The sequence below is a fragment of the Poecilia mexicana genome, unplaced genomic scaffold (assembly GCF_051168715.1).
Source record: "Poecilia mexicana isolate PSO_F unplaced genomic scaffold, ASM5116871v1 scaffold_3, whole genome shotgun sequence".
NCBI lineage: Eukaryota > Metazoa > Chordata > Actinopteri > Cyprinodontiformes > Poeciliidae > Poecilia > Poecilia mexicana.
Genome location: NW_028263372.1, coordinates 32,917,607 through 32,941,791, shown reverse-complemented (window position 1 = coordinate 32,941,791; position 24,185 = coordinate 32,917,607). Strand labels below are relative to the sequence as shown.

The 24,185-nt window shown below is 37.1% G+C and overlaps 2 protein-coding genes across 2 annotated transcripts in view; both read right to left on the bottom strand.

Annotated features, from left to right (window-relative positions):
• Positions 1-15,483, bottom strand: part of mapk8ip1b (mitogen-activated protein kinase 8 interacting protein 1b) — a 40,576-nt gene extending 25,093 nt beyond the window's left edge. Inside the window, exons 1-2 of the mRNA XM_015002893.2 lie at positions 15,364-15,483; positions 2,677-2,788 (exon numbers count right to left, since the gene is read on the bottom strand). Coding sequence (XP_014858379.2) covers positions 2,677-2,788; positions 15,364-15,440 — 189 coding nt within the window. The 5' untranslated portion in view covers positions 15,441-15,483. The remainder of the gene's footprint in view (positions 1-2,676; positions 2,789-15,363) is intronic.
• A 3,047-nt stretch (positions 15,484-18,530) lies between these two features.
• LOC106927364 (guanylyl cyclase-activating protein 2-like) lies at positions 18,531-20,951 on the bottom strand. Its single transcript, XM_015002892.2, has 4 exons — positions 20,745-20,951; positions 20,509-20,658; positions 18,790-18,898; positions 18,531-18,709 (listed from the first exon to the last, which is right to left on the bottom strand). Exons 1-4 carry the CDS (start codon positions 20,940-20,942, stop codon positions 18,582-18,584), a joined length of 585 nt encoding a protein of 194 aa, XP_014858378.1. The 5' UTR covers positions 20,943-20,951; the 3' UTR covers positions 18,531-18,581.
• Positions 20,952-24,185: the final 3,234 nt, after the last annotated feature.

The window sequence follows — 24,185 nt, the reverse complement described above, 5'->3', positions numbered from 1 at the left end:
CCTTCGCTTAGCTACGTTTGTCCCTAGCTCATCTTCTTCCTGATACCCATGTCCTCTCTCTCTTTCTGATATGAATGACTGAATCGCTACATCGTCTTCAGAATCCTCGCTGTCTGATTCAGACTCAGACTGCGAGTCTCCCTCATCTTCGAGCTCAAAAAAGAGCTTTGCTGCCTGCTCCACATTCATTCTTCTCATCATTCTTTACAGAAAAAATAAAAAACAATGTCCGATATACAAATTACGAGGTAGATTTTACCGATCGGTCTGATATCATAACTATCTGTCTACGTGCCTCTTTTTTCTCTTCTCCGTTCCCGCGTTACTGCTTTTTTTTCTTTTTTCTCATTTTACTTTTTTCGCGGGGTTACTTACGTCACTGTCCTTCGTTTATCTGTAACGAAATGTCAACTCTTATCAGTTGAATACATGAGCTCGAGTGAGAGGATCCTGTTACATTTTATTTTTTGTGTTGCGAGAGCGCTCCGTTTCACTGTCGAACGGAGCGGGTTTTACAATTTCGCTAATTGAAAAAAATATGGTTTACATATTTAAGCATAACTCCGGTTTTACTTGGTCTATTAACCCGATTTAAAAACTGGTGTGTAGTTTAACATGTGCACTTCAAGCACCAGTAGAAAGTGAGACTCGGGGAGGCGGAGTCTTGCTGCTACGTCGCGCCAAAGCAGACATGTAAAAAAGACTCGCCCGCGAGTCCAATGACTCTAGAGGGTTTTAACGAAGCTTCGAGGCAGGTAAATTTTCCTCGAGGAATTTTAGTAATCGAGGTACTCGAATCATTCGAGGAATCGTTTCAGCCCTAATATATATATATATATATATATATATATATACACACATACACACAATACATAGGCATTGTGATTGACGAAGAGAAGGCTTCCTTTTCCTCCCACCCAAGCAGTTTGATCCATGTCGTGATCCAAACTCTAGTACAACTGATGTATAAACCAGAGACCAAACACAGCTGACTCTTTTCAAATGCTAAACAACAATCCTTATATTGAAATGATGCACGGTCGGCAAAAGCCAGACAGAAACAGCCTTGTACCCTGGAAGTGCAGTCACTCAGGGACACGGAAGCTTTGTTGTTGCGACTGGCATGAAACCTGATTGGTGTTTGCCATTCAGAAACCCATTGTGAAATTTTACCTTCACAAGGCCCCTGAGAGAGGATGAGTCATCAATGTTCACATACAAATACACCTCCGCTGAGAGAGCTCACATTTGGTAATCTGATCTATAATTAGCTCCCAGGGTAAGATGGGGAAAAACTGAAAAAAATAACAACCTTCTAAACCTAAAATATATTCACAGCTCTCTGGAGGATTTCCTATCAGTGCCACGCAGTGCTAAGTGATCAAAGATGGATGTTACTGAAAAGCCCCTCAACCACTCAGTTGCCAAGGATACTGCAGCAGAGCTGAATGGAGGTGGTGATGGTGGTTCACTGGGAACAGAGCAGATCTGACAGAATAATAAATCTACTTCTGGCTATTTTCTTCCTCCATCTTACTTATTATGGTTCAGCACATCTATCCTATAGAGCTGAATTTTACACTTGCTCCAGTTTTTTTCATGATTCACTCAAGTAAATTTGAGATCAATATAACAAAATGTGACTGTATGTATAGTTGAACAAAATAGAAATTTTACTGTGGATTTAAAATTAATTAATTTTTTTTTATCACCACATTTAGACATGAATTTATGAAACCTTTATTTGTTAAGTTAGACATGATAATGTCAAAGCATTATCTACAATACTATACAATAAAATGTTGACAATATTAAATGTTTCACATTTTCCTCCACCTTCTTTTCCATCATGACAGCATCCTCACTCTTCTCCCTGAACTTTAATATCTTTGTCAGAGGGATCTATCAGCATAAACAGCAGTAAAAGTCCATCCTAACAGCTACACATATTTTTGGGAAGCAGAGCTCTAAAGCGACACTTGAAATATTATATCCTACAAAATGTTGCATCCACGTAGTCTTTTACAATTGCAATATTGCACACATTTGCAAGAGAAATTGTTATTCAATATTTCTTTTTTTATGGGGCTACTACATACTTAGAAAAGCATAAAAAAGCACAATACAGACAAGCCAAACATAGATTGAACTATTATGCTTTTTGTGATTTATAAACCTCTTTTGAGGACAAAAAACATAGATTTTTTTTTATTAGTTAAAAAAACATTTACTGTATGCCTCTGCTCTTATGTCTTCGCAGTGAAATCAATATTTTTAGCATTTAGAGATCTGTGGTAGGTTCAGGGTGACATTACAAATACATTTATTGTAAACGTATTTATTATGGATACTGTCACGCTTAATATTTGTGACCTAAAAACAAAACTGAAAACAACACACTTAAGTCAATATATAAATCTTTTCTTGAGTTTAATTATTAACTGGAGCCATAAATGCATTTTAAGGAGCAGCTAAGCTAAACAATTTGTAAGGTGTAGCAGAAATGAAATCAATAGCTAGTAGGTAAGTGAAATCAATAACTGAAGGAGATCATGATTAATTTTACAGAGGTTAGTTAAGCAAACCTCTGCATTAAGTGATAAAGTATTGTAACATAAAAACCTAAAGCAAATTCATTGCATATTGCATGAAATTTCATGACTCATGGAATCTTACTTTAATATCAGGGCCGTTGCAGTTGAGGCTCATCCCACGCTCGTCAGTGATCTCTGTAATCTCCGAGAGGTCATCATCCTCAAACTCGTCCAGACTGATGTCATGAGTCAGCCTAGTTGTAGGAGAAGATTAACATGAGAAGGGGAAGAGAAACAGATAAGGGGAAGTTAATCTCTCAGCACTCAGAATTCTTACAATATTCCACATCATTGTGAATTACTTCTTTATATGATATTGTACTTTTTTGACTTAGTTTTGATCAAGTTTTAGACCGTCCTCATACTTAATGGTACACAGAAGAATTCATTGTCCACTCAAGGTCTTGTTGCTGCGAAATAAGTTATTACTACCAAACCTGACAGCTGGTTTGGTGTGTGTGTGTGTGTGTGTGTGTGTGTATGTGTGTGTGTGTGTGTGTGTGCGTGTGTGTGTGTGTGTATACTGTGTCTGATGCTCATCAAACTTAGCATTGGTCTGATCTGTCCTAAGGACATATCTCCAGAAGTCTTGTGGTTTAATCAGGTATAGGGTTCCAAACTCAGGTTGTGCAGACATATTTTTATAAACAGGTTTTCTCCTGGAATACCTTAGAAACAAGGACAGCATGAACAAAAAACAACTGTACTTGGATGTAATTTTGTTCTGTGTTCACTGTAAGTAAATGTCTGAATGACAAAAAGTCAAAGTTAAAGAAAAGAAAATCATGAAAATAAGAGGCAGCACCAACTGTATCTCAAGCCATAATGCACTGATCAGAAATCCCAAGCACCACCTTAATGTAATGCTTGCAGTGCTTTTAAACACATTCACTTATGTATGGTAAAATTTGTGTGACTTCATTTAGTTTCTGTATTAATAATGCTACTTGAGAAACTTTAAAAATATCCTTCATTTGGTCCTGGACAACAGGAAAATATGAACATTAATCTTTTGATTTATCATTTTTGTTATGTTACAGGTCCACTTTCACAGCAATTATAGACATAACTGTGACTTATTTATAGTAAAAAATACAAATGCAATAATAGCTTACTCACTAAAATATCTAAATGAACTTTAGGTCAAAAATAGTCACCAGAATCCAGAGAAGATATGAAGATGATGTTACACTATTTCTCATTTTGCCATGCATGTTGTTGAAAAACATTTCACTACACATTTTTGGAGGACCTTTAGCTGTGTGCTTTGTATGTCTTTGAAGCACCTATGCTGCTTCTGATGTGCCCCGCTTTATACAGTATGTGCATTGGGATGAAAACTTTAATACCTGTGTCAATTCTGCACCATTGATGCATTTGTAGATATGTCCCATCTGCATTGCCATGTTTGTGCTTAAAATTTTTTCAACATGCCTAAAAAAAGTGATAAAACAAGTCTACCTTGGATGGTGATCAAACTATGTATGCCAAGAAATGAATAGGATGGAGTGTCTTTAATAGGGCAGTGTGACCCTGATTCCACTGTGAACTGTGGCCAAGGTAAGACAAAATACAGAGCAAAATTCATTATCATACGCTTTGGTAAAGAGCATTCGATTATATTTATATGCCAGTTTTAGTCTTGCGTTTAAAAAGAAAAACATTCTGAAGAATATGTTTCTAGATAGAAATGCAAAGTAGATAATATTGTGACAGAAGTATACGTATGCTCTGGTAGAAAACATAATATTGTAGGGAACCACTCTTTCCTCGCCTTCACATCCTCAAATTAGGAGCATAAAGCGTGAAAAAATAAATAAATAAATAAATAAATAAATAAATAAAACACAGACAACCTTTTTGCTTTTGGAGCAGCATGCCTAAATATGCCTACATCCTTGATGGACTGTCTTTGTCTCCGACAAGATTCAATTAACTTCAAGTAAACAATGCTTCAATTTTCTTCATCCTCAATCATGTCCGCCTGTTATCTCTCTACCCTGCAGGCAGTTCAGAGGCTGAGTAGTAAAACGGTTTTTGGAACTAATAACAGAGAGTAAGCTAAAGTTAACCTGGATGACAATAATCACTCTGGTAAGCCACAGTGCTAATGTATCATTACTGTCATTCCTGGTTGCATTGTATGCATATGTGGGCACAGCTGCAACCATCTTTAGCAATTATAATTTAGGCGATGAAAGCTGAAGGCTTAACTTAAAAGGGTTGAAAAATTTAAATCATTGTCATTTTTTGTATTCTTATTTACTGTACATTTTATCTCAACAAACTAATAAAAACTCTAAAAGCACTAGAGTAAAATAATATCTGAGTAAATGTTTCCAAAAAGGCCTAGAAGTTCAATCTCATGCTATCACAAATTTGCACAATATTTTTGCTTTTATTTTTATTATTAGCATTTTCAGGTTGAGTTATTGAAAGGACATTGTATCCTCATTAAACTAGTGGTGAAAAAAATCAATCATATTTCACATAGTTTAAATTCATACTTCCCACTGAGCGTATCACCTATAGGGGACAATGTTGATTTCGATCAATGGTACATTTTGATCTTGAAGGGCTTTGATAACTCAGTTTTTTGCCATGTGATGGGAAACATTACTTATGCTTATATTCGGGTTATGTCATTGAGTGTTGAAATCAAGGGTGGTTCAGAATTGTTTTGTTCACTTCAGGCTTTAAGATGACATTATTTTGAATATTTTAATGTAATCGGTTGTAATTTACCCCCATTTTTCAAAACTGACTTTTTCTTTCCATCATCAGTGTTATTTCCACCACTCTTCAGAACATAAGAACTCACTACAATCTATATAAAAGGTTGGCATCAAGGGCATTGGGAGTTAACCCAATAATGATGCGCAGAGCCTTAACTGTACCACATTTCTTTAAAGTTCTGATAATTGCACATAGGTGTTGGTTGCGTTACTGAACAACAGTGGCCACAGTCCATACACAGTGTTATGAGGGAGAAGTGAGAAGGACGTGCGATGATAAAGAATCCCAATGAGCTTAATGCATGACATGTTACTGTCACCATGTTTACTGATAACTGTCTTCACAAGGACAGAAGGAGAGATGACCAGAGAGGTCAACAGGAGGTTAAGGTAATGATTGGACCATGAAATATAAAGAACAAATAAAGGCAGCGGACAGTGAAACAGAGAAGGGAGAAGAAAATTAGGCGGTGGGAGATAAAGCGCCTTGACAGGACAGAGTGACCCTGATGCCACAGTGAATTGTTGGTAAGGTGGATGCAGCCACCGGAGCGAAGCAAGACAGTGGAAGACATAGCAAATTACATTGTCACAATGAAACACAGAGACATCGCATAGGCTAGAAGGCAATGAGAATGGTAAATGGCAGTGTGAAAACTTACATGGCAAATATTGTAAATTTAGATCAAGCTGATGTGAAAACCAGTGTAAACACAGTTGTCCTTTACATACTGTATCTCAGGGACTCAATTTAAGGGTTTGCCATATGTACATCATTCTCAATAATGGAAGGGGGTATCAATTAGGGGTTGCACCAATTAGTCGACTAGTCGATTATTTTCTCTGCAATGACTTTTTTCTGGGCCAGTCGACTAGTCGCACTTATTGAAGCTTTTAACCTGGCAGCTTTACGCTCTTATAAAGATATGGTTTGACTACATCTGGAAACTAAGTCCAAATTTCATCCTGAGGATCTGATAGAGGCGATCTCTGCCGCCGTCTGCATGTCGGTTCAGAGAGCCGCTGCCGATGCGCAGCAGAGCGTCCTGCTGCGCATCGGGCGGAGGAGCAGCAGGAGGCTTCGTTGAATTCAACTGTAACCAAACGAGATCCGTTCATAACAAGTTTGGTTTGTGATGTTCCAAAAGCACCATTGTGGTCAGTGTATCTATCCAGAGAGCATCAGTATCAGCCGGTGTTTGGAAAAAAAAAAAAAAGTCAGACCCGACTTTGTGCAACAAACTTTTCTCCCTGCTCACGAAGAATGATCTGTTTATTGCTCTTTTAATTCTGCATACTAGACTTAGTAAAAGCGGGAGAAGGGTTAGGGTTAGCGCTTACGTCACTATGACGTCACCGCGACTAGTCGACATCGACTCGACTATGATGATGTAGTCGACCTTAAAAAAATATGTAGTCGTTCAACCCCTAGTATCAATACAGTGCATGGACTGAAACATAACTTACAACAAATTTTTATAATTGTTATAAATATTTCCGGCAATGACACGTGAGCCAAAAAAAATCATACAAGCTGGAAAAACAACAAACAAAATTACTAGAAAACATTATTTGATGAGAGTGAGGAGAGATTAACTTAAGAGCTCATTTTATCTCCAGAATATTATAAAGTATGCCTTATTTTGTGCATAATAAATGTATAAAACCAATGTTTTTTTTAGTCAGACTGAATTACTTGCCTTGGCAAAACATGAGCAAAAATCTACAGGATACTAAAATCCACAAATATGTTTTATTAGTTAGACAATGGACATTGGTTCTAACCAATCAATGTTCTATTAGTTAGTCAATATAGAACTAGTTAGTTCAATTGAATAAAATTAGTCAATATAACTAGTTCTAGTTAACTAGTTCTAACCAAAAGTTAATTCTAACAATTCTAACTAACTCTTGGTTGCATTCCAACTGTTGTAAGCATTTAACTGAACCTCCTTCCTAACCAACAGTTAGAATTACTTTCCTAAAATGAGCAAAAATCTACAGAATAGTAAAATCCACAAATTTTAATAAGTGTCCGGATCAATTTACACACAGAAAGTCTCCACTCAACGTGTTAGCATTCAAAGCATTTAAATTAACCTTCTTTCAGTGCTATAGTGTGACTGCCATCCAGAAGAGGGCGCCGCTAGTCATTCTTAGGTGGAGCCAGCTGATAGCTGCAAGAGAAATAATCATGGCGACAACATAACCAAACAAGAAAGTGAAATGGACCAAACTGAGTCCAGTGTGGGATGCCAAATTCACTAAATGTGATTCGGTTTTGAAATATAAACGCTCCAAGAGCTCTGTATGTTATTGCCTTAGTAATGCTCATTCAGTTGTGCTGCATAGCAGAGCAGCAATAGCTTCTCAAAAATGATTGATGCACTACGATGTGATGACAGAAAAGTGGATAGCATTACGCAGGAAAAATTGTAACAGGATTGAAAAAGATATGATACCAATAAGCAAGTTTGATGATAATGAAAACCAATAAATTGTCTAATAGAAACACTTACATTTCAGTTAAAATGTTCCTTTTCCTTATGCATAACATTTCAATAGTAGATCAGATGGACAATTTATTCAAATGCATTAACCTTAAAGCTTAATAGATTAAAGTCATATTTGTTGTTCACTGTAACTCTCTCAGTGGATTGTTTTACATTGCCATGTCTAATATTGTAATGGTTAAAAGAAAATGTTAGTTATTCTACTAGGATAACTACTTTTCATATTTCATAGTTCAATTACATTTTTTTCTGTTTTCCTTAATATGAAGTACTCATGGATTGAATTAAGAAATATTAATATGTCAAATACAACATTGGATTTCACTGCTTGGACAGTTTCTGGCTGAAGAAAAGGTCATTTTCACTTTCTCCATGGAGAAATCATGTAGTGCAGATGGACACAGCGCTGCAGGATTGATGTTTCAGTTGGTACCACTACGGATTTGGGCTAAACTGCTGCATTATTCTGACAGTGGGAGGTGACAGGGTAGCCAACTGGCATTTGTGTGTCTTCATGGCATGCCTCCTGGCGTGCATTGATGAAGGACAGCATGACCTCACGCTCAGGAAATGATGGCCCCAACCAGCTTATTAGTTATGCAAGTCTACAGTTTAGCCTGCTAGAATGAACAGAGCTATTTTTATCCATACCTTGAAACATATAGTTTTTACTTGCAAATACTAAGAAACTTAATAAGCATTTAAGTTTTCACATGTTTATGTGCCTGGAACATTTATATCTCTGCATGCTACTATAAAGTTCCAATAAATCTATTGGGGGTAAATAACATATTGATCTTAAAAAGTGACTCAGAAAACGTAAACACAACTACAAACAAAAAATATCAATAAAGTTTGCTTCACCTAAATTATAGCAAACATGTCTGAATATGTAACAAACCTTCTCCTTTTAGCCAATACTCTGTTATCAACATATCCTGGCCAATAGTTCCATATCTTGGCAGATTCAAGCATACCCTTTAAGTCGCTCTCATTATATGTTCCTGTAAATTCACAGATCACAGGATTTTTTTTTCCCAACCAAAAGATCACAAGACTCAGTGCAGTCAGTTAATCATCAGCTTCGCCCTCCTGCAAGGACGAGACGGTGGGTATGAGCCGAACCAGGACTGTCCTGACAGATTCACTACATCAGGTTACAAAAAGGAAACACTCCATCATCCTGTGTAAGAAAACAAACTGTGAAAACAGACAGACTCTTCCACAGAGTGCTACTTCTGCACCAGCGCTGTTGCCATAACGTATATGCACAACATAAGACTTCTCAGGTTCTATTTTTGCTCAAATTGCCCTCTCCCTCTGCACGTTCTGCATTTCTCCTTAAAATAAATGTGCAATCTTGTGCATCCGGTCTCCTTCAAGGGCTTGCCTGCCTGAGTTTTTCCGATTGCAAGGAGATGGCATAAAATAATAAAAATAAATACAAACAGTTACACACTCACAAGGTCACACTCATCCGAGCGGCTGCTCACAAAAACAATACCCTACCATTTTTCCCACTGGTCCTCCATCCAACCCTCTCCTCCTTCCCCTCCCGAGTCCATTCTGTACGTGAGGAGGGCATCCACAGGCAAGACAAGAGAAGGATGAGAAGGAGCAAGAGGGTTAGAAAGTGAAGCAGGGAGGGAGAGAAGGAGGAGCAAACAGGAAAAGAGCCGGAGGAAAAAGGAGGAGGGGTGCAGCTTGTCCTGGTCGGTGAGCTAGGAGTCAGATTCAAAGCTCCGCTTGCTACCGTTCGCTCGGAGGGAAGAGATAGATGGGGTAATTGTTTGAAGCCGTGGCGCTGAAGCTGCCAAAGAGGAGTAGTGTTATATAACCCGCACAGTGCTGTGTGCATCAGATTTACTACGCCACTGCAGAAAACTGCTGGTGTTAGCAGATCATTCAACAGCACGGGAAGCCCCAACAGGAGAAACATCAGCACAACAGGACACTCCCCTGTCTCTGTTTCTCTCATCTGAACAGTGTCAAGCTAAATTATTCATGAGGAACATCAAAGTCGGCATTTCTTTGTTTTGTCTAGCTCTCCATGTATCTTCTTAACAAAATATGCTTTATTACATTTATCTGTTTGTTGTGAGATTATGTTTGGGTTTGGCAATATAAAACACATAAAACATAGCTGTTTTTTTAATGCAGATTTTATGACAGTGTGACTAAGTTATGCTTTATTGCATCATTTTTCAGATAAACACCAAATGTTTTATCGTTTAAAGCACCTAAGTGTGTTTCCTCCAATATATTTGTTATGGCAGCCTTAACTGAGTAATTTATTTGTATTTGTTAGTATGTTACTTGAGAAATATTCACTGTTTTAGTATATAGTGCTGATATAAATTTCTTTCAAGTCACGAGGAAAGAAAAGCATATGATAAAAACGCCAGTCCATCTACAACACCAGATAAAGCCATGACAACTGTCTTTGAAAAGCTACAAGGACATTTTCACAAAAATAACGTACATAAACACCCCACAACACTTGGTTATGGGCTAAATGTACTTGGCCAGGGCTGATAGCCAGTGTTATAAAAATTGCAAATATTGGCCTAATTTGTCTAATCGCTAGTCTGAAACATTAACCAGCTCAAATTAGTAAGACAAAAAGTTTCAGAATTACCATATCAGCCATAGAATTTTTCAACATTTGATCCCATAAGTCAAACCGTGCCAACATTAATATTCAATGTTTAATTCCTTCTTGCTACTGTTTGTGTATTTTATATAAGCTGAAGGCATCAGAGATTTAAGAATAGAAAAAAAAATAATTTCAACTTTGTATTTTTTTTTCTCTTGGCAAAATCTGTCCTTCAGATTGTATACTCATTTTGTTATTGCATAATATCTTAAAGTACTCATCTGTCTTCTATTCAATACTGTATTAGAAGTAGTTGTCCTTTGTCCCTGAGATTCTGCTGCTTGCCATCAGACTGTAAGGATACGTTTAAAATACTGCCAGGAACTAAAACCACCAGAGCGGTGAAAACTGCAGAGTGAAAGCAACTCACATGAACTGCAGCATTTTAAAGAATGATTTACTCTCCAAGTATTGAATATACTAGGAATATTAAGTCCACAGTATCAGACTTCACCCTTCTAATTGAGTAGCTATTATCAGAGTTTTGGGAACTTTATGTCTGAATACTGATAGGTGTAATACAGATAACTGGCATTAAAAGCAAGGAGTTTACTAATAAAGTAGCTATCTTACTAAGTTACTTTTTGTAATGTTGCAAAATTATTAAAATCTACCATATAGAAATAAGAGTTCATTAAGAGGCACATTTGCAAGCCCCTTTTTGCATTGGCGGCAACTTCATAGGTAAAGTGATAATGTACTTCAGTTTGAGCCCCAACCCACAGAGAATACACAGGAGCTGCATGGAAGTGTGAAGTTTTAACACTTTTTAAATTACTTTAAATCACTTTTACAATTAAAATTGTATAACCTCAATGAGGTACGCAGAAAGGGTTGACCATATAACCTGTCATATCATGTGGCAGCTCCTATGTCATGCTCTGCTGAATTCAGTCACCAGGGTTCATTGTGGCCTCTCTGTACAAAAGCTTGTGATTACATCAAGTGGGCCCCCTTCAACTAGAGTCTGTTAGTATCTCCTTAAAATGCTCAGTGTATACTTAAAGCCATCTCAATCTGGAAAGTTCAGGTGAGCTGATACAGAAGTTGTCAATTTTGTTCAAATTACTCACATTTTGTATAAATTTCCAAAGATATGTGGAAATATCTTTGTGTTTTGCAAAAAGACAGAGACAAAGTAGACCTGCAGTTTATCCACAGAAGGGCGGTGCTGTCTGTGAGTAAATGTCTGGTCAGCAGAATTAAAGAGACAGCAGTAAATAATCAGCAGAGAGCTGCAACCAATACAATTACTGTCCAGGATGTCAGTTCCTGCTGAGGGTGAAATTCAAATCAGTTTCATTTGCATCCTTGCTTATCTTTAAATATGAGAGAGTCAGACAATTACAATTCAATCCAGTTGAAGGATCCTGAAAACATTTTTTACATAGAGGTAATAAAAGTCAATGAAAAAGCATTCTGGAAAATGGAATTATTCAGCATTGTGGTCCTGTGCGTATTGCTATGCTGCCTCCTATCATTCTTTACAAGCCATGTTCTTACAGATGAGACTGAACGGATCACTTCAGAGTCTGCATGTCCCACAATGAAAAAATAACTGAATGGTACAACTGGTTGTTGTTGGTTATAATAATTAATATGCATATCTAAAACCGCTACCAATGAGTATTGCAAAACACACAGGTTTTGAGATATTTTACCGCATGCAGTCAACCTATGGAACTTGCAAGTTATCTGTTTGTTAAGGTTAGTCAAAAAGGCCATCAAAAGCAAGAACTTTTGTTTTTTCCAATTGTATGTTAGAGCCCTGCCATCTTTCCACTATCCCTATCTGGTTTATGCAAGAAGGTTCAAAGGTTAATTTAGAAAACAATCAAAATATATATCCTATATATATACCTTCTAGTCATCACTTGCCAATGTTGCCAACTTAGGGTGTTTTCACACATGATAGTCTGGTAGACTCAGTTTGATTGGGGACTAAACTTGCAACATTTGTTAAGATTTTTAGCTGGTATGGTTCACTTTCACACAGCACCGTCAAGTAATCCAAACCTTCCGAAAAACATGTTCACCTCCTCGTCTGTGGTGGCGCTGCACTGAAGGACTGAAGGAAACGACACAAAACCCCCCGAAGAGGTTCGAACGACCCTGGGCAAACTAAGTTCGATACCTATGAATTTTAGGTTCAGACTAAGACTGCAAATGGATTCTGCTGTTGATATCCACCTCGGGGTGTCGATGAGGAGTAGACAGGATGCTTATAGATCGTTTGTGTTCTTTGATTATGGGCAGATGACACAGCAGCCTTCACGTTACGACTGAATATGTAAGAGTGTATGTATGTGTGGTCTATAAAAGAACGAAATAAACAAAATCAGAAATGCATGCTGTCTGCATTGATAAAACTACTTGGCATATTTACCTTTACATCCTCACAGTATGATTAACTTATTATAACCAAAGCTTAAACACACATAACTTCGATGCTTAACAGCGTTTACAATGCAAATACTGCACCTGATGCGGTTAGCTTTAGCATGTAGCGCCCACCAACAAACAGCCTCAAATATTACAGAACAAATAACTAATAATATCAAACCCAAATTAAACATTGCGTATATACAGCGGCAAAACACATGATAATTGTCTATGCAGCTATTATTAGGTTAAACTTACTTTTGTCAGCTACGCTCACAACTTGAGCTGCTTCTGCTGCTTAGCATGTCCCGGTTCGTAACAGACTAGTAAAAGTGTTGCGCAGTTCTAAATTAAAGAATGCACTTACAAACACTCACCACTAGATGTCTCTTGACACCTTAATACAAACTAAATGTTTCCCCAAAGTCTTCTTCTATTTTTATGGCTGCTGGCAAAACATTTAAGGTCCAACACCACCTTCTAGATTGGACTACATGCTTTATTTACTTCCCAAAGTACCTTCAGTGCTTTTCCAACAAACTTCCTTCTTCACAAAGTACAAACAATAATGGAGTAGTGTCAGGTTTTAGTGGTTGTAGGATTTCTCTTTTCTCTCTGGTCAAATACCACAAACCACGTCTCCCTCCAGTGCTAGAATTACACATTTATTTTGGCTCTGTTGGCCCAGAATGCTATGCGCTAGTGTGCTTCCTGCTTTTGGAGCAATTTCTAGTTCGCTTGCATATGCTTTCGTACCGTGCCAGAGTTCACTTCAACTGAACCGAGACCTAGGTTATTAGGCGAAACACAGTTTGCTTTTTTGGTTTGGTTTTCAAGACTGTAGGTTCAACTCCTTTTTCCCCAAAACCCCAGCTTAAATATGCAAGATGCATTTGCAAAACTATGGAGTAGCTAGCTTTATAATGCTATTTGACTATATGGAAATGTATTTTGCTGCACCTTGACTTTGTTGACTAAAAATGTTATTCAAACCCCTAACAAAAATAATGTTTTGAGCTTAAAGTGGAACTGCTCCCACATCAAAGACAATAAATACAGCAAAGATAAGAGCTGCAAATGCAGCAGTGTGGTTGCCCTGTTTTTAACATCAGCAAGTAGGAGAGGAATTGATAATTCAAGCACAGCATGTGAGGGGAAGAATGTCACGGAACCAAACATGCCAGCATATGGCTGATCTGGGACCAATCCAAACCTGACTTTGTTTTCTGGCCTCATTTCATGTCAGCAACACTACTGAGCTATTCCTTTGATCACAAACACAGAAGAAAACACAGAATCAAGTTTTCAGCGTGATTCATATCTGTTGAATCTTTATGATTATCCCACAGATTTCCTTTTATGTCTTATAATAAATCCATTTTGTCTATTGCTTTTTATTTCTATACTTAAGTTATTGATTTTCAAATGGTTGAACTCAATGGAAGCACATTTGTATTTAGTTTGATTTAAATAATTATCTGCTAGTCAGACAATGAGTACAACCACTGTTGCAAAGAAAGTCTCTACAGCAGAGAGACTGGCATGCTTATATACAATACTGGGATGGGAAAAGACTGAGCCTGAGGGAGGGTGAGTTTCTGTTGTTATCTCGCTGGGGAATATTGATCAAAGGACCTTCAGCCACAAAGTAATGGTACTTAATGAGCGTAGCTTTGGCCACAGGCATAACTGCAACCTCTGAATTTATATGAGAGTGCATGAAGCAACAGCATGCAGCTGATTTCAGCTTGTCTATATCTGTATATTTAATCAGCTTGAACCAGTCACATCTATTTTTTTTTTCAGTTCTATTTTTAAGCAGCTTATCAGTTTAATTTGTGCAATAAAATATCCATCCATGTTCAGTCACATACAGATAAATCAAAAACCTGAATAACAAACTAATACATAGTAAAATAAACATTTACACAATCAGGATTGTGTAAATACAATGAACCATATACCAACACTACATTATACTGATATGTCAATAAGAGCTGCCCTTTGTAAAATTATGGAGGTGGACAGTTGATGCCATCTTAACTTCAAAGCTGTCTTAAAAATGTCAGACAAAACAGTTTATTAAAAAAAAAAAAAAAAGAAACAAATGGGCTCAAACCAAAGCAGTTCCACTCGAAATGCGGTTGTTTTAAAGACTGCAGCGATTTAGAGGTTTGATCAGATTAAGAAAAAGTAGGTTATGCGACATATGCTCTGTGAAGGTGCAGCAACACCGCTCCGTCTGAGTCCTGTGGGACCAGACACGCCCAAAATCAAAAGATGCTTCCCTAAAAGCCGAAGCTCCAAAGAAAGGGACCAGCGCTGCTCCTCCTGCTGCAGCGGCGGATCCAAATAGCCAACATCAGCACCCATCAGTTCTGCAGAGTCTCACCCGATTTGCCCCTAGCGCACATAAGCCAGCTCGGTGAATACACAAGCACCTCATTTACCCCGAGTCAGACTCTTTCTGCCGGACTTCTTACCTGAAGCTAACCGGAGAGTTCACCTGGATGCTGCGGCCGGACGGTGGTGTGGCTTTCCCCTTCTCTCTGTCCGCCATGCCGCCGCGCGTTCATGTCTCCACCGACTCCGCTGACAGTGTGAAGCCGCCCGGTCCGACGGACACCTGAGAGGTGCGGCGGCGAAGCTGCTGGGGTAATGCCTTAGAAGACTCTGGAAAAAATGGCCACTTGTCATAGCTCTCTCGGCTGTATTTATTTATTTAATAATGCTTGAAAAATAAAACAAAATCATAAGTTTTATTTTTATTTTAATAGAGGCAACCAAACTCATCAAAGATACAGCACATAAAGATATTGGACATGTATTAGCTTGATAAATGAATTGCAACCTGCAAAACATTTAAAACGAGCATTATTTGTTAAACCAGGCAGCCTGCAGGTCATGTTAATAAGTACTAATTTGACCAAGAACTCTAAATTTCTTAATTCACTACGTGCCTCTCAAGAAAAGAATCTAACCTAAATGTTCATTTATTTCATTTATTGAGTCAAAAGTAGAGCTTCATTACACCCAAAGTGGTGTATTCTGTACACAAAGTGTTTGTTTTGATTACTTTTTTAATTATTTGAGACCTAATATTTAGTTTTTCTCAATTTTAGACAAGATAACTAAAAAAGACTAAACAGTCAACCTACTGACAGGAATACCCATGAAGTATCCAATCTAAAAAGTTGGGAATGGGTTGGGAATCTTTTTGCACTAATTATGCCACATATCATTTGATCAGCCTGTGTTGTGCTGCTTAGGTGTTAAGGAAACCTAAGATACATTAATAGTAGCCTTTTCTGTGTTTTCACTGTTGTTTCTGATATGTTTTGGTTTCACTTGGCACAATTTTTGGTCCACTGGTGTTTAAATGTGCCTTAATAAATTAACGTTGACAATACCACATGGATTTTCTTTTGGGTTTAGGTGCTATCAGTTTGCAAGTCAACCAAGCACAATGATACTATGGTCACTACATCAGACACCTTTGGCTGTAGAAGGCTGCCAAGCTCTGCTGGAAAATGAAACCAGCAACTACATAAAGTTTAATAAAAAAATGAAGTAGAACTGAAATAAAATATCAACCCATATCAGGTATCTCATAAAAGTGTTGCTTTAGGTCAGCTGGCTTTGTACTGTATTTTATGCTTCCATATATTAAATGATTATGCATGTGATAGAAGAGTTTTGTGAAGGCTTGTTTTTTTAGCTGTGTGTGACTTAGTTCTACTGTGAAAGTTTCCTCTCTGCGCTTCATTCTCATCAGTATGGACACAGTCTGATGAAAAGATTAAAATTGAAAATTTATTACTATCATTTCATGACAAGCATGACAACCAGATGAAATATGCCTGTGTCTAGCAGTTTATTCATTGTTTGAGTCTACAGTCAATTCTGCTGTGTTTTGGACATACATGTGTGATTTTTTTTTAACAAACCTGTTTTATGAACCTCCCACTTAATGAAACATTCTCTCATCCACTTCTAAAGGAAGATCAGAGTAACAAGGACAAAAACAGTTTATGTATTACAAAAAAATACCACAAAAAGTTACACACAATAGGCTCATACAAAGTGATGAAATATTTAGGAATGAACCTAAAATTTGATCCCATGTCTAAAGCATACATTTTCATGACAGATTATTAAATCCATGCTGTATTATCATTCCCTGCATAATTCATTTTAATGAAAAACCCCCACCATTTTCTAACTATTTACCTATGCTGATTGTATCCCTGTTTTGAGTCAAAATGTACAAATTGTAGGGAAACCTTGAGTCCCCTCCCCCTTTTTATGTCTAAATTGTTCAAATTTGCCTGTCTTTTCATAACACCTAAAGTCAGCCTTCAATAACAAATAGCAAAATGTGCCCACTTAATTTTGTCTGTTGATTGTCTTTAATGGCTTGAGGGTCATAATCTGAGCGAGCCTATTGATTCATGCAAAGTTTGACCTCAACAAAGAAGCTTATTCTTAGTTAAAGACTTTAGCAAACTAATTTTAAAGCTGTAATCCGCAAACCAGGTATCCTTTCTTCACCCTGTTCTCTCTTTTGCACCATATGTGATTATTTAATGAAGTGACACATTATACTGATGAAATACTTTTTATTCTTTAATGTTAGTTTTGTATTTGCCTATAATACAACAGTCTGAGTAACAAAAAGCCTAGATAACTGCAAAACAGATACAAGATTTAAACAGAAAAATGTGTTTAGTTTTATTTTATTCAGCGATCTAAACAGATGTATTTACAAGTAAATCAATTAAAAAGGCACAGACAGCTATTCATGTATGCACTTGAAAGCAGGGCACAAAAAAGTAAATATGGAACACAATATAAATAGGAACAAAAAACAGATATGAAGTTGCTCACCAGCAAAACGGCATAAACTGATCTGTTCACACTTGGTCTTATGCTAAGATTTTAAAGATGTAGCTGTATGGTGACTTTGATGAAAGTTCCAGAAAGTATTTGGTTGATGTGGACAACTGTGTAACTGATAGCAAAACATATTTTCAGACAATTCTAAAATAATAAAAAGTATTCTTTCAAAACAGCATTTTGCAGTGGTTTCCTTTCTGAATAGGTCTTAAAAAGAGCTTTTAGCTGCAGTAAAATATTATCTACAGTGAAAAATATTATGCCAACATAATTTGCATATTTACAAATATGGACAATTATTATTAAATTAAACAATACTTAGAGATCTGAGTAATATAACTAAGCAGTTAAATTGCTGATACAGCATAAAATGAAATTTCAAAAATCTGCAAAAAGCCTCAAGAAAGTTATTTTTAACAAAGCATTGTAAAGCCATTACTCACTGACACTTAATGGCAAGAAGGCTGTTGGTTTGAGTTAAATGGCCCATTAAAAAAAGCTAAACACAAAATTCATAATTGAATATTTTAAGTCAGCATAATGAAACATAAGAGTCATGTACAAACACCAATAAGAAGCCATGTTTTTATATTCTTAGTTACAATTGTTGTAATGGGTTCTTATAGTGCCAAAAACCAAATTGTGGTTAATGTTAAACTGACTGAAAACGATATGTTTTCAATTTGTGAATGTGAAACTGCATGTTCATAAATGGCACAGACATGTGAATAAAAAAAAAGTCTGCTGTATTTCTGCCACCATGACTGTGTCTATTTCGCATCACAGCAAAGGCAGAGTTGACTCATCAGAAATGTGCACTCTTTCTTCTGTTCTCCAGAACCCATCCAGCCGGATTCATGTCCAGCCTCAACATGTTTAGCACCCATGGATCTTCCTGTGCACCTCTAATAAACTCTTCCAAAGTAATGTGACCTGTGAAAGCAGAAAAAGACGTGTTTAATGCTGCCTTCTCGTAGCACTTTTTATACCATATCGCAACATTGTTTTCTCACCGTCTCCGTCAAAGTCAACAGCATCTAATATTCGTTCCACAACCTCGTCAACTGAAAGTTGTGTCTCGCTCATGTCTTTCTTCGAGAACTTTTTGATCCGATAGATACTCTGGAATAATAGTAAAGAAAACATGGAAGTGCAGACAAAATATGTAGATAATTTCCTGCAATGTTAGCAGTTGGAATAGAAAAATATTGAATGGTTTCAGGACATTCAGCTCTTAATTAGTGTGGTAAACATTCAATGCATTCTATAGTAAAAGTCAAAGTGAGTAGTTTTGTTGATGTAATTCCAATCTAGCAACAAAGATACAATAAAATGTGATATTCTGGTGAGCTGAGGTTATCATCGTAAACACACCCTGGGAGACTTGAGCAGCAGGTTTTATTGATCAACAGCCATGCTTGTGATTATGGATGGCAACAGCTAGCAATGGATCCCAATCCTGGCCCTCAGCCCGCCCAGCTGATACCTACATGTTTCAGATCTGTCTTTGTTCCTGTACATCAGATTCAAATGATAATGCATGACCTCCTCTGCATGCCATCAATGCTTCTGAAACCTGTTGATCTCCCAGTTATTTCAGTCAGGTGTGTGGCAGCAAGGAGCAACCTAAAACATGCAGGACGGAGGGGAGCTTGAGCTCCAGGGCTAGGAGCCACTGAGATACAGCACTTTATTAAGAGACAGGGACTACATTAAATAATAATTAGGCAAGATCACTCAAATTCCCAAGAAAATCTTAGGTTTATGATATTCTATATAAAATAAATGATCTCTTCTAAGCTCTTGTTCTGCTCAGTTCTTAGCTTGACTGCCACCTGATTATCCAGACTTTTAAATAGAATAAGAAGCATTTCCACTAATATGAATGAGCTAGTAACTGTTACCATGTCAGAACTGTGTCCATTTTACGGCATGACACGTCGCTGTCCCCTCCGCCCACATCTTGCTCCTTGCTGTCAGTAAGCTGGCTGTGTAAAGCAGTGTTTCCCAACCCTGGTCTTCAAGGCACACTGTCCTACATGTTTTAGAGGTTTCCCCTGCTTTAAAGTGCATTATTCAACTGACTGCAGTTCAACAAACGCCAGTCATCAATTGAAATCAGCTGGACTGAAGCAAGAAAATACCTAAAACATGTAGGGCAGTGTGCCTTGAGGACCAGGGTTAGGAAACGCTGGTGTAAAGCATACTGCACTTTTACTCCGTGGAAAAATTTGGTTGTAAAGATCAGTGACAGTCATGGTGTGAAAACTAAAAGAGAGCCAACCATCAGCCATATTAAGGTAAAGCTGCTTTAAGACGAGAATATTTAAGCTACGAGTGGCATGTCTGTAGCAGACTGCAAGCTGGTTATCTGAGCTTGTAGATTCACTAATTAACCAGTAAAATCAGCTTCTATGTTTGTGTTATCTAATAAAGATGCTGATATTTTTAGCAGAAGTTATACTAATATTTGGTTTTCTGTTTCAATTAAAAGAAGTTAAATCATGCAGTGAATCTTTGTTTACAAACTTTTTTCCCCCATAATCTCATGAGGCAGTGGTTTCTAAATTAGTATCATAAACGTTAATACTGTATTTTTAATCAAATGAGACTAATTAATGTGATCATAGAACAAGTATGCTCAAGTATCTTTCATCAAATATCTAACAAAGTAATGTAGGAGTACAATAATAAAATGACATAACACGGGCATAATATTTTATCAGACTTACATCAATTATTGAGCGCAGCTCATTCCTGTCCACATAGCCATTGCCGTCTTTGTCATACACCTTGAATGACCAGCGTAGTTTATGCTCCAGGTCTCCTCGGAAAACCAGATTCAGTGCTGCCACAAACTCAAGAAAATCAATTGTATTGTCCTGTAAAACATAAGTTAAAAGAGGAAGTTTGCCTTAGATTTTGGTACTTTGATTTGAAGTAAGGCAAGCAAGTGTTCCTTTCTTACCCCGTTCTTGTCAAAGGCTCGGAACATGTTCTCCGCATAATCAGACGCTTCCCCTGTTGGGTCCACTCCAAAGAAACGTTTAAACTCATGCAGAAAAAGAACTCCACTCGGGCATTCCAGGACAAATTTTTTATACATATCCTGAAGAGCCTTAACGTCAATCTCCTCACAACTCCCTGTTTGTTGAGTCTGCCCCATCTCTAAATGCAACAGTCCATAGTTAGGCAGTCGGCACCATGACTTAGAGGCCTAACTTGAAATGGACTTCTCTCACTCCTGGGTGGGATTTTTTTGAATAAGCCTTGGGAATCCTCTTGTGGAATCCTCCAGTTTGTACATGAGCCAGGTGATTATTGTTGCCTCAGGATTAGTGACAGAATACTGTATGCTGGTAGGGTTTCCCATCAGTGGGGTAGACCAAACGACAGTAACTAGTAAGTGAAGAGAGAATACTTTACAAATTTATCAAATAAAAATAAATAACATATGGAATGCCATATAAATGTGAATCTCAAGTTTTTTCTGAAGGGTATACATCTGACTAAAAACTTTAGATTTGATTAGTAAACGTTAGTATAAGTTTTATCTTTTTGACTTTACAGATATGAACAAATCTCTAGAAAAAAAATGAAACCTTGGGAGCAAGACTCTGGGCTGCACTGGATTTGTATTGAAGAAGCTGCCAAAATCTTGTCTCTCAGTTTGGTAGTTGGGAAATGTTGGCACAACAGCTGGCCTTTCAAGTCAGGCAGAGTTAAAAGCTCTCAGTTCTGGCTCACTTGGGTGGATTTCATTGGATGGATTATTTAATAATTATATTAAAAAAAAACTGTTCTCCTTTCAAACTGTAAGATAAAAATGAAAACTATCCAAAATGAATGACATTTACAGTTCAAAATTGTTTATATTTCAATAATAATAATAATAATAATAATAATAATTAGCAGTAGTAGTGGTAGTAGTGTTGCTGTTGTAGTTATTATTGTTGTTCTAAAAACATCATGACAAATAATAAAAAAAAAAAAATCTTATTACTTACGTTCTTTTTTCAATGAGACAGTGAATCATTTGTGAGCTAGAGGCATCATCAGAATGGCTTCTGCCTAAATCTGTTTATGCCCTTAATCTGTCTCAGTGTAGCCTCTCTTTCTAAAGTAGCTAAGAGGCTGAAATGCTCAAGGTCAGGCTAATAGGGAATCATTTTATCAAGCTCTCAAACTTAAAATTAGATAGCCAATATCTGTGCTGTGAGAAACTAAATCGTTCTGACTGAGAGAACTTTTCAGTTATTTGTTCACATCACTGAGGGTTCGAATCCCTTCCTGGGGTATTGCTGCATGAAGTTTACATGATCTCCCTGGACCTTCTCCAGTTCAAAAACGCAACTGTTAGGTGAATCTCTCTAAAAAGCCCTTATGTGTGACTATATGTCTTCATGGTTCTTTGTCTTTGTGATGGGCTGGTGGCCTGACCAGGATGTACTCTGCCTCTGACCCACTGACCACCCTAGCCCACTCGGCACCAGCCCCCACGTCATTCAACAGGAACAAGAGGATACATACAGGGGATAGATGGATGTATTTTCTGTAACTAAATGCAAACCAAGCTTTTGAGTAAAAGACGCCAATTAGCAAAAAAAAAATAAAAATAAAAATTCTGATTACCACAGACATTAGCAAAAAGCTTGTGGACCTGTGCATCTGCTGGGCTTTTCATGGGAGCTACAAAGCTCTTAAGAATGGTTGTAAATGTGATGATGTGCTGAATTGGAGGTTTCTTCCCAGTCATACCAGTTGATAGTCAGTGGTGGGATGTGGGGTTACTGCAAAGTGCTGTAAATGTATAACCTTTGTTAACGCTCCCAGGTAGCTCATCAGGTATGGGGATGATTCTTCCAAAACGTTAAGGCCTGTCTTATCTAATTTAATTAGAGTGCCAAGATTCAAATGACCATATTGTCTTAATTTTCTTTTTAAAATTGTGTGTTTGACTTAATTAGAAAGCTTAAAATCAACACGTTCAGAGTTAATAACTTAAAAATATCCTCACGTTTACTTGTTCCTGTTCCTGTTAGTGTGTCTTGCCCTGTGATGTGTCCTGAATGTACCTTGCCTCCCACTCAATGGCTGCTGAAGCTTGGCACCGTAACCACAGAGATTAAGTAGGCAGAGTAAATGGATGGATAAAAAAATCCTCATAGTAAATAGGATAAATTACCATTTGGCTTAAGTAGAAATTAGGACATTGTTTGGGGGTTCTTCAAGTACAGAAAGTATCATGTGTCCATGGTTAGTTATTCACTAACACTTCAGGAGCATTAGAGAAAAAGTATGATAGTGTAGTAACTGTTTTGGCATCAGCAGAAAGTGAAAGTAGGTATTCATTACACAAGTCACTTTATATCAAATAATTTATAGCACTAAGTAACATAATTTTATAACTAAGAAGTACATGCATGACTGTAAATTTTCTTGCCGAACTAAATCAAATCAAAAGGCTACATTTGATATAAAAATAACTAAATAAATAAATATTAAAAAGAAATGACCTGAAGACCAGGTCATGCTACCTTAAGCTAATTAGATTTAGCAGTTTGCCAGAAGGCTGAGCAGAGAAAAAGAAGATTAGACACCCATTGAAAGGATTCTGCTCCCACATCACACAGAAAGAGTTTGGCTTCAAGTCTCTCAGAAAAGCTTTGCAACACATCACCAACGTTGTCCCAGGCACAGTAAACTGTACCAAGCAGGTTCACTTACTTTAGTTTTAGCATCCATTTTATCCAAACCAAAACACTTTTGATGTAGCAAAATGCTCAAAGCACATACATGGATGAAATTAATTTTATGCCTCTGGTGTAACACAACGCTGAAACTTCTAAAACTGCCAGAATATGTCCTAAAATAAGAAATGCTGGTTTTACCTAAAATGAAGCAACACTCTGGAAAACAATCGTTTTTCAATCATTGTGAAATGATTGGAGACTTTGGGGCTATCTTACTCAGTGGCATTATAGTTTCAACAATTTGTTGATTATTCCCAGTAAAACAACTACATTAGCTGAATCATTCAAGTTGAGGTACTCGGGTTAGCCCAAAATGAAAAGAACTTCTCTGTATATTATCCACTAGTTGGCAACATTGGAACACTGTTGGATGCAGGTTTTAACTACAATTTTATCCGCAGTGTATAATCAAACACAAACAAGGTCTTCTATTATGCAGCTGCAATATTTCAGCAAACAAATACAAAGTAGGAACTCGTTATTTAAAATAATAATGCATCAATATTGCAAGCCAAAGTGTTAATAAAAAGAAAATAGGGATGAAATAAAATCAATTCAATATTTGTATGTTAGCATGGTCTGTTTTCATCCCCTAAATAAAGAGGAGATGGACTTCATCATTCTTATTACCGACATACCAAGACTATCTTTAGTTT

Excerpts from the sequence above, each read along its gene's own strand:
- LOC106927364 (XM_015002892.2), bottom strand. The coding sequence starts at position 20,942 with ATGGGGCAGACTCAACAAACAGGGAGTTGTGAGGAGATTGACGTTAAG. Across the intron at positions 20,659-20,744 it reads GAGCCTTTGACAAGAACGGG|GACAATACAATTGATTTTCT; the intron begins GTAAGAAAGGAA and ends TATGTTTTACAG. Across the intron at positions 18,899-20,508 it reads AGCTGCGCTCAATAATTGAT|AGTATCTATCGGATCAAAAA; the intron begins GTAAGTCTGATA and ends CTATTATTCCAG.